At 40.2% G+C, this 11,132-nt stretch overlaps 1 protein-coding gene across 1 annotated transcript; it reads right to left on the reverse strand.

Annotated features, from left to right (window-relative positions):
* Window positions 1-858: 858 nt before the first annotated feature.
* On the reverse strand, window positions 859-2,142 carry GPR63 (G protein-coupled receptor 63; the record flags this gene model as incomplete). The annotated part of the gene is made up of 1 exon (XM_082669134.1): window positions 859-2,142. The coding sequence occupies exon 1, from the start codon at window positions 2,116-2,118 to the stop codon at window positions 859-861; it is 1,260 nt and encodes a 419-aa protein (XP_082525260.1). The 5' UTR covers window positions 2,119-2,142.
* Between the last annotated feature and the right edge of the window lie 8,990 nt (window positions 2,143-11,132).

Here is an 11,132-nt window from a genome sequence, read left to right on the forward strand (position 1 = left end):
CCCTTCTCCCCACTGGACTCAGAGAATCCTTGGGTAAAAGGAATCGTCACAGCCCGCACCAGCCACAGCCTCACTGCATCCCACTGAAATTCGCAAGGGTGCTCTATCTCAACTCTGCCCTACCGCTCCAAAGAATCACTATTGTGCTTAGAAAAAGTTCTTCATTTTTATGTTCCCTCCTTGAAAACTGTACATACAGACAAAACATTTTTAAAAAACTATCTTCCTAGAAATAATGCAATGTTTTCTGAAGCACAACATGTCATGTATAAAAACAATTCTGAAAAACATGACTGAATTAGTCTGTACATTGTTTCTTAAAGTGCACCAAAGTAAATATTCATGACCTTTAGAATGTCACTAACCCCCTTGGGTTATTTTTTTAAATAAAACTAAATATTTATCTACTGAGATGTATGTGGTTTTTGGCTCCAATGTGATGGCAAAAAGCAGCAGTGTCTTCTCTTCCAGAAAAAAATAATTGATAAACTCAACAAAGCATCTTAGCAGCATACAGAATAGCTACAATTCACTGTAACTGCAGGCTCAATAAAGCACAATCCTGATTCCTACTAGAAAAACAAAATCAATCAAAGGAACAGAAAACCATCCCCCCACCCTAAGTCAAGGATTTCTCTTGAACCCTGGAGGTAACAAGTGTGATCACTTCCCTATTGTGTATCCTTGGTAACAGACTTGTAACTAATCACCATTCTTTCTTCACACTGCACACACACACACACACACACACACACACCCTATGAAAAACAATATAGTTTAAGTGGAGAAGCCACGAGAAAAAAATTCGAAGTCAGATAAAGAACAACCATCACCCAAAACGTCAGGCAGTTCCAATATTCACACCACCGTCCGATGTTCCCCACACACGTAGACAGCACTGGGGCGTATCCGTCGCCTTGTGTGGCCAGGGAGCCGCGGCAAAAACTTGAGGGACTTAGGCATCATGTCCAGGCAGGCGTCATGGAATTTCTTAATCCTCCAGTAGTAAATCAGTGGGTTCAATGCAGACTTGAGGTAGCAGAGCCAGAGTAGCCAGGTGCTAATCTCAAAAAAGTTGTGTTGATAGTAAAAGTGCTTGCTGAACGTCGCCACAAGGCTGTAAGTGGTGAATGGGGCCCAGCAGAAAATGAAGACAGCAAAGAGAATCAAAATGGTCGTGAAGGCACGTGTTTTAAAGCCCATGTCAATGCTCATCTGGAAGGGTCTCTGTAGACTCATGAGACCCAGTTTGCTGGCCTGGCTGAGGCATATACCTTCGGGGTAGCTATGGATCTTCAAGGCATTGTGCCGAAGGGTATTGAGTATGCCCATGAACGAATACAGTATCACCAGAAAGGGTAGGAAGAAAGAAATGAGAGAAATCAAAATCACATAAGCCTGGTAACCTGGATTGGTTGTGTACCCAAACACACACTGCGGGGCTCGGGAAGGTATCTGCAGGTCAGGGTTTCCTACTGCCAAAGGAAAAGCTACACAAAAAGAAGTTGCCCAAGAAACTGCAATGAGAACCTTAGCCCTATATGGATTCAGCTTATCCTGCCTCTGGACTATAATAAGAAACCTATCGATGCTAATGATGAGCAGGATGGCTACTCCCTCTATCACAAACAACCAGAAAAACATGGCAGATACCCTACAGAAGAATTTCCCAAAAATCCATCTGGTGGTAAGAATGGTGACCAAGGCAAAGGGCATGTTCAGAACTGCAAGCAACATGTCTGCAAAAGCCAGGCTGGCCAGGAGGATGTTAATGGCGGAGCGCATGGCAGCTTTTTGGTAAACCATGAGGCACACAACCAAGTTCCCAAGAAAAGACACAAACAGAATAAATATCATTATAGCAGAAAGGATGATCTGGAGAGGCAAGTTTAGGCTCTTTAAAACCGCTGGTGTTGGGGGCACAGCTGTACTATTCAGTGTCAAGGAACTCATCCCGGTGGGAGCCATGGTTTCAAAATTGTATCTAAGCAGCGAACCCATGTCGGGATGCTGGAATGGTGGAGGGACCGTAATATTCATGTTGGTGTTTTCATAAACTACGAATGTTGTGTTGGATGCCCCGGTATGGGACGCAGTCAACACTGCAGAGAATACCATGGTTTCAGCAGGATGGAAGGCGCCGGCAGAGATGTAGGTGTTCTTCAAGTATTTCAACACAGAGCAGCAGTATCATGTTTAACTGATGGGCTTGGAAACACACTCTGGAAAACGCACAAAGACTTCCATCTTCCATAGGAGTCCTCTTGCCTGAAAACAAGCCCAAAACACAAAAAAATGAATGGGAATGAGTTTTGTAAATAACATTTGACTTCTTACTTTTCATCATGAAGGACCAGTTTTCTGCTTTTTTTAACCCTTTAAAAACATTTAAGTCTCTAGCCTAGTCATCACTAAAGTACTGTAGTTCTGTTGTTTCATTTTTAGTCAACTACAATGGAAATTTCATGACATTCATGTATAAAGTGAAAGTGAAAAGAATGAAAATGTATTACTGCCTTAAAGGCAAAAATTATAACTTTACAGTTAATTTTTCTTTTAAATTTCCAGGAGCAGCATAGCCTTTCCACAGTCACTATTAATACAGATTTTATTAATAATGGTTCTCCTGAGAGTATTCTTGATAGATCTTTGGTACAGGTTCATATTCCATTTTTACATTAGCACAAAACTAGTCGGCAAAGAACCTTGAAATCAGTATCCTATTTAACACATGATAATCAGACACTTTTGCTTTAACACTTTCACAAGTAGGCACTAGGTTATTTCCAGTGAAGGGTCTGAAACAGTTTCCTGGCTTTCTATTTTATTTGTAAGTGTTTCTTCCCAGAAATCCCACCACATAACTACTGGAGAAGTTATTCAAGAAGAGAAGAAAAATTATCTCTAAAACGTCTTGGTCATATTTTTAAGACTTCCTTTCTTTCCTAAAGCTCTCTTTGCTTCTCCTATTCTCTCTTCTTTCCCATGCACCCATTTCCACCCTTTATTTTCTGATACAAATACTTCTACCTTCTCAATTTCTTCTCCCTAAGCCTTGTATGTCAGCAACTTGATAGATGTCAACCAAGAAATAAAGATGGGGATTCTAAAGAAGATGACTAGGAAAATATTCAGGCGTGAATAATGCATTCTAGAAAACATTTCGTTTTCTTGCTCCAAAAAGTTTATCACCTTTCTCTTATCCTAACCCCCAACTTCTTAATTTCTGTGACCCTGGAGTTCTCTGTAAAGGACTTCCTTAATCTACTATCTTCCTAACCCACTTCTGTTATGTAGGTTCTTACTTCTTTACTGGAGAGGTAGCTTTAATCTCTTTAATTAGAAAGAACTGTCTTTGGATTTCTGGGTAGATTCCTTTAATAAATCCCTAAGATTGGGGGGGGTGCACAGTAGTTTAAGACAATGCTGTAATTTTCTCATTATTTGAATTTACAATTACTCATTGATCTTAGGGGTAAATGCTAAAAGTTCATGTATTCATTTCCTATAGTATTGAGAGTAGAAGCATCCCATTTACAAGACCCAAGATCCAGGACTGTAGCCAAATCACGGGCTCTCTACTATACTCATATCTACAATCCCCAATTTGTGGTCCAGGGCTAACCTTATGAAGGAGGAGAATATTCATCTGTTTGTTCAAAATATTAACTGTACTATACACTTTCACTGTTATAGCTTAATTTATTTGTCTCTACTATATGTTATCCATCCTCACATGTTCACTTTGAAATGAAAAACATACCTGGATAAGATGCCCCACTAATCCAGTGACTCCCAAACTTTATTAACCACAAAGGGCCAGTGGAAAAAGGGGCAGTGGTAGCTTTACACCATAATCACCACAAGTCTCTTTATAACTACCTAAATATACATACAAATAAGAATAAAGACGGTGCTTACTACATAAATCAGCCTCAATACGATTCTATCTCTAGAGAAAAATTATAAATGTGTACCTTAGGCAAATGTGTATATTAAGCCTAAGGTAACAGTGATAACTGTGCTTGACCAAGTAAACCAACATATCCATCCTGAAGGTAGCACACACTTTAAAACACTTAGTTTTCTCGACCATGTTGAGGAACTAAAACAAAAAATGGAACGGAGCCAAAACAAAACCATAATTTAAAAGATGCTTTTTAAGCTTGTTACATGTGTATATATAGTCACAACATTTTACTGCCATTGTAAAAACTTCTAACTCAAGTCACTCAATTATTCACCCATCAAATATTTATTTCAGAGCCTACTATGAGCCAGGCACTGGAGAGACAGTGATGAACAAACGGTTCCTGGAATTCTGGTTAAACAGGACCGAACCACCACCTCAAAATTACACTGAAATGACAGTAAAGGGATTTTTAAAAATAAAATGCACAACTCAAAAGGACAAAAAGTATGAATGAAAGATACATCAATAGATAAGAGATTTTTTTAAATGTTTCAAAGCAAAAGGCAGATGGTGGTGTGGTAACTGAACAAAGTAGAACAGAGAACTTTTTATCTTCAATACTTACACAGAAATATGCTTAGAAGAAGCTGAAACACCCTGTAGATCCCCAGAGAAGCTCTGGATTAGGAGGTACCAGTTACCACAGTAAGTGTAGGTGTGGCTGAAAACTGGGAAATTGAAAAATCTATACACAGAGCCATCGGAACCCCACTCCAGGCTCGGGGGTCTTCTCCTCCAGCAACCACATGAAAGCACGTACTCCTGTGCCGGTAGCCCAAGTCGCTGGCACAACTGAAACTGATAAGCACTAAACTTTAGCATATTGGTGCAGGGCTGAACACAGCAGGACTGGATGAATGTCTGCACATTCAGTATGAGAACCTAGCCCCCATCTCCACCCTGTTCCCAGACAGCCAGCAGCCAGGCATATGCTACCATGCAGGACTGAAGGACTCGTCTTTTCCAGTAACTTAAAAAGCCCTAGAGGAAAAAATTCTAGATACTAACACTTGATGGTGTCCCAAGAAACATGACAGTTTGGTGCCCAGTTATCCTGGATACTGAAGCCCACCCACTATCAAGGCCAACCCACACACACAGAGCTTCCAATCAGTTTTTCAGTGCTCATTAAATAGAAATGGTAAATTTTCCAAATATATAAAGAATCTATAAAAGGATTAAACAAAAGCAATGTTGTAGTTAAACATTAAGGAAAAGAACTGGAATTCCTAATAACAGGAAACGTAACATACATGAAGTTAATAATGCCTTTGCCCTGGTATCTGTACATGCTCTTCATTCACTGTACTCCTGGCTACCAGAATAGAAATATTCTCTGGCCTTTCTTTTCTCACTGCAAAGTGTAATAACCAAAGCAGAGCTTTTGAATACTCATTGTAACTATGTTGAAAGATTTTTTCCTCTTAGGTATTCTCATCAAATACCATTGTGACCTGCAGTTTCTTTGAATTTCACAGAAGACTAAATAAAAGCTTTATACTTAAAATTTGTACTTCCACAGGAAATGGGACAGTAGCAACATAAGAACAGTAGAAAATTAGCTCAGGTCAGTAATACTTGCTTAACAGTCCTAATGTTTAATCTAGGCTAGTCTTTATTTGCCATTTGTCAGAAACTCTCGTTACATATTCTAAGAAAAAATTAAAATTGTATGTGAAGGTTTATATATATGTGTATATATTCATACACACATACATATATACACACACCTCACATGTATGTACACACGTAACTCACGTATGGCAGAAGTGATTGAATTTATGATTCTTTCTCTTGTCTTATAGCATCTACAGAAACAACACTGGGGCAATCAGATTGATGACACAAGTAAGTGTTTTATGTTTGGGGTACGCCAGAATTTCACAATTACTGGGGCTTCACAGGCTGGAATGGGCAGTGGAGGTTGTAGAATTCCCCTGGTCTTCGTCCTTTAGTCTTATCTGCAATTCCAGTGCTTTAGATATTTGTTTCAATTCTCTGAAAAAAGTATATGCTCCTAAAAGGCAGAGACTGATTTTATAAATCTCACTGTCCTCTATGACTACTATGCTTTGCACACAGCCAATGCATATACGGTAAATTATATTTATTTGCATTATGCTTTGTCAGATCAGAGAATTCTTTACTCATTTTAATATTTATTTATACATTATATGTACATAATTTTGCTTAAAAAATTATCAAGAGTTTTTCAATGACAGTCAAATCCTGTACTACCCTTCACCATTCCACTTGTTCTTAGAGGCAGTCATTTTTTATTATTTTAAAGGTTTTTATCAAAAGTACTTATTCTTTATATATCTAAATAATATGAAGAAATTGCTTTTTGATTTATCAATATTGTATATTATGTCCTGACTTCCTATTAGGATAAGTGTTTAGCAACCACAGCACCTCCTAACTTACTTCTCATCCCTTCATACTACCAAAATCTTCATTTGAAAATTTTGGATTACAGAAGTTAGTGTTTCTATTAATGTATTTAGGTTAATAGTATATTTACTGATAAGCTAAAATAATGTTTTCTTTCTTGTATAAATTTTGGATTTCCTAGAATAAATAATTTACTTTTTATTTTCAATTTTTAAAAATAACTATCAATATTTTTTTACCTGCTCCACCTGAGAGATTTTTTTTTTTTGCGGTACACGGGCCTCTCACTGCTGTGGCCTCTCCCGCTGCAGAGCACAGGTTCCGGACGCACAGGCCCAGCAGCCATGGCTCACAGGCCCAGCCGCTCCGCGACATGTGGGATCTTCCCGGACCGGGGCATGAACCCGTGTCCCCTGCATCAGCAGGCGGACTCTCAACCCCTGCGCCACCAGGGAAGCCCCACCTGAGAGATTTTTATACCTAGAAGTATTATACTTTGGAAGGTCGGATTTATCAACTACATTTTTATCTTGGAGTCATTATTTTGGCCTCATGTCCCTCCCTGAAGTGATACACTTCTCTCTGTTACAAAGATGCCAGCCAGAAACATCTCTTTACTACCGTCTTGGAAATCCTCCTTTCTGCCTTGGGCTCTTGGCTTCCATATTTCCTAGGTCCTTTGTCTTCCACTTCACTGCTTCCTTTCTGTTCAATTCCTTCTTTTCCAGGAACCAATTGCTTTTGAAGGAAGAACACAAGGGAGGTAAATTTTGAGTCCTGTATGTTTGAATAAGTCTTTATTTGTTCATACTAATTGTCTCAGTTTAGAATTCTCAGCTGAAAATAATTTTCTCTGAGACTTTTGAAGGTGTTGTTCTACATCAGTGGTTCTCAAAGTTGAGGGTATATAAGAATCACCTGGAGCATCTGTTAAAGTACAGACTCCTGAGCCCCACCCCCTGAGTCTCTAAGTCTGTGGTCTGGGGTGGGGCCTGGAATTTGAATTTCTGGAGGAGAGAATAACTTAAATTGAGAACTTTAAATTCCAAGCACAAGGATTAGATGAAGATCCAGAAAGCTTCTTCAACAACAGTGAAAGAAAACTTTTATCTCCTATTGCCCCAGAAATGGAATTTCTGAAAACTAAATCAAAGTCTAATCCTATGGGTGGCAATGTTACAATGCAAATTGAATTCCCAACCTTACAGAGTCTCTTCTGTTAAAATTAGGGCCTGATTGGGAAGGAGTAGGGGCCTGAAAATTGGGATGAAGATATATGGGTATTTTGATGAAGCTGAGGCTTAGGACCTTGTGCTGCAGTCTTCTTTACCAATAGTAATAGCCTTTCCTCCCTTGCCTAATGAGGTTAGCTCTCTCTTTGCCTGAAAAATCAGTAAGGGCCTCACCTAAGATAGCATCTTGCAAGGGCCTTTTGCCCTTCCTAAGGACCCTGCTCCATCTACCTCTCTTGCTTGTAGACCTACGACCAGAATCAAGTCCCAGCAGAATCCAGTGTGAGGTATAAATTGTGACCTAGAAAGAAGTACCATTTATATCAAAAGATATGCAAGATAATTCCAATTTACATAGACAGAAACCAGGGAGTATGTATGGAAACGGATGCTGAGGGTATTGAGTCAGCTTAGAAGGAATATATTGTTAGATCAGATCAAGTTTATTGATATGGGCACACTAAACCAAGATTCTGGATTCTCTGTGCTAGCTCAAATGGCTGAAAATGCCTCTAATAGTATGTTCAGTTGGTTGGCGGAAGCCTGGTCCCCAAGGTAACCTACACTACATGAAACTGAGATGCCATAACTCCTTGGTGGAGAGGGAACTATCCAAAGACTTCAGCAGATAGGAATGCTGAACTGGATTTATCACGTACAACCTGCTCACCCACTTATAACTACATCACTTGGTAGGACCCAGAGCGCACTGCCTTCACCAAGTCATTGAGAGACACACTGGTTGAAAGGACCAGCAGCATCCTTGAAGAGCTCTATAGTAGTTACTCTCTGAAGACCAGAAATGACAATGGGCAATGTTGTCATCCAAGAAATGGGTTCCTAAATTGAATGGGGATGATAGTATCTCAGAGTGGCAGGGACTCAGTGACAGTACTTAACAAAAGATGAGGTGAGCACGATTATCAAAATGGGCAGCGAGCAAAAGCTGAAATCAGAATAGTCTGACCTGCAGAGATCACTGGTGTTTGATCATGGTGTTTCTAAGAGAGAAATAGTTAGAAAGCTACCAAGTGCTACTTGATCTGTATAAGCAGCAAAGCTATAATACAGAAAAATGCAACTCCTCAATCAATTCCCAAACTTGAGCCCGGACACAGATCTAGAACCTCTTGTATTCAAGAAAGCCAGGCCCCTTCGAGGAAGGACCTTGCTACACAGCTATAAATTTATACTATAAATCTTCCAGCCTTCCCCAAAAAACCTGCAACAAATTACCAGGGTATACACTGAGGAAGGGGAAATAATCAGAACTTTGTGGGATTGTTGGATATGGCTCTGAAATGACTCTCGTTCCTGGAGACCCAAAATGGTACTGTGTTCCACCATGCGGAGTAGGGGCTTATAGAAGTCACATGATTAATGGAGTCTGTGCTCACTTCCAGCTACCACTCACCCCAGAACTCATGCCATCATTATTTTCCCAGTTCTGAAATGTGGAGTTGGTACCGACACACTCAGCAGCTGGCAGACTCCCTCACTGGTTCCCAGACGTGTGGAGTTAGGGCTATAATGTAAGAAAGGCCAGGTGAAACTCCTAGCACTACCTCTACCTATGAAAACCGGAGACCACTTTGTTCCTGTAGAGACTGCAGAGATTAGGGTCATCATCAAGGACTTAAAGGACGAAGGTGATCATTCCTAAAACATCCACATTCGACTTGCCTATCTGGCATTAGAGAAAACGATGGATCTTGCAGAGTGCAGATGCTGTACCAGATGTGATTTCCTTGCTAGAATAAATAAACACACTCCCTGGCATCTGGTACACAGCTATTGATTGGGCAAATTATTATTTTTTTCTTTATATGTGCTAGCAAAGAATGCCTGAGCAGTTTGGCTCCAGCTGGCACCCTACTACACTACCTCAGGGTTCTATCAGCTCTCCAGCACACTCTCATAATCTAGTCCACAGGGACCTTGACTGCCTCTCCATTCTGTAGAATGTCATGCTTTCCATTACGTGCTGACTGAGAAGTAATTAGTAACTACTCTATACTTGGAAAAACACAGGTGTGCCAAAGGTGGGGAAAGATTACTACAAAAATTTGACCTACCATCTTTGTAAACTTTCTAGGGATCTTGTAGTAGGTCAAGATGTCTCTTTCTACCACTAAAAATTAGGCACAGAACTTAGTAGGCTTTTTGGATTTTGATGGCATCATATACTTATTTGGGTATGTTATTCTAACGCACTTATTAAGTAGCTTGCAAAGCTGCCAGGTTTGAGTGGGACATTTAATAAGAGAAGGCTCAGCAACAGGTCCAGAGTGCCATGACAGCTGCTTTGCCACTTGGGCTACATGACCCAACAGCTTCTCCGGTGTTTTAAATGTCTGTGGCAGATAGGGGCTGCTACATAGTATGGCATTTGGCAGTCCTTTTATAGGTGAACAGAGCTCTTCGGGATTTTGAACAAAGCTACAGAGCGTGAGCATTTCACGTGAACGGGGTTATCTGACCTTCCAAAGCCATAAAATTGGGTATGCACAGAGCTCTTCAACCTTAAACAGAAGAGGTGTATATGAAATCAGGCCTGGCAAGTCCTATGAGCACAGTTAGGTTAACATAAGCAAGTGGCTCATATTCCCATAGCTCTTATTCTTGCTACACTGATCCTCTCTTCAAACGTCACCTGTGGCCTCACTAGGACGAGTTCCTTATGACCAACCAGTTAACTAAAGAAGAAAAATTCAGGCGTGATTTAGAAACGGTTCTATACAATATATTGGTGCCACCCAAGAGTGAAGAGTTGTAACACAACAGCCCCACTCAGGAGCCCTTAAGGTCACGGCAGAGGGAAAACTTCCCAGAGGGCAAAGCTTTGAATGGTATATAGTCATTACTCGGTATCCCAGGGGATTGGTTCCAGTACCCCCACGGATATCAAAATCCAAGGATGCTCAAGTCCTTTACATAAAATGGCATAGTATTTGCATATAACCCACACACATTTTCCTGTGTACTTTAAATCATCTCTAGATTACTTTTAATACCTAATACAATGTAAATGCTATGTAAATAGCTGTAAATACAATGTAAAAGCTATGTAAATAGCTGGTGTGCAGCAAACTCAAGTTTTGCTTTTTGAAACATTCTGAATGTTTTTCCAAGTGTTCTCGACTGGCCCTCGGTTGAATCTGCAGATGTAGAACCAGCAAATACAGAGGGCCTACTGTACCTGGTTGTTCATTTTGAAAGAGACACGTCAGAAGTACTGATCTACACTCATTCATGGACAGTAGCTAATGGTTTGGCTGGCCATATACATGCTCACCAAATAGCAACTTCACAGATAAGGAGGTAGATAATCTGGTAGAGAAGATGATGCATTCTACAGGGGTCAACCAAACTTTTTCTCTACTCTTGTTCTCAAAAGGGATTATGAACAAAGTGGCCATGGAAGTCCAGATGGAAGTTGTACACGGCTCAGCAACATGGGATTTCCACTCACCAAAATGAATCTGGCTACAGCCACTTAGTACTTAATCTGACAACACTGAGGCCAAAACTTG

This window comes from Grampus griseus, assembly GCF_964374135.1.
Source record: "Grampus griseus genome assembly, chromosome: 13".
Taxonomy (NCBI): Eukaryota; Metazoa; Chordata; class Mammalia; order Artiodactyla; family Delphinidae; genus Grampus; species Grampus griseus.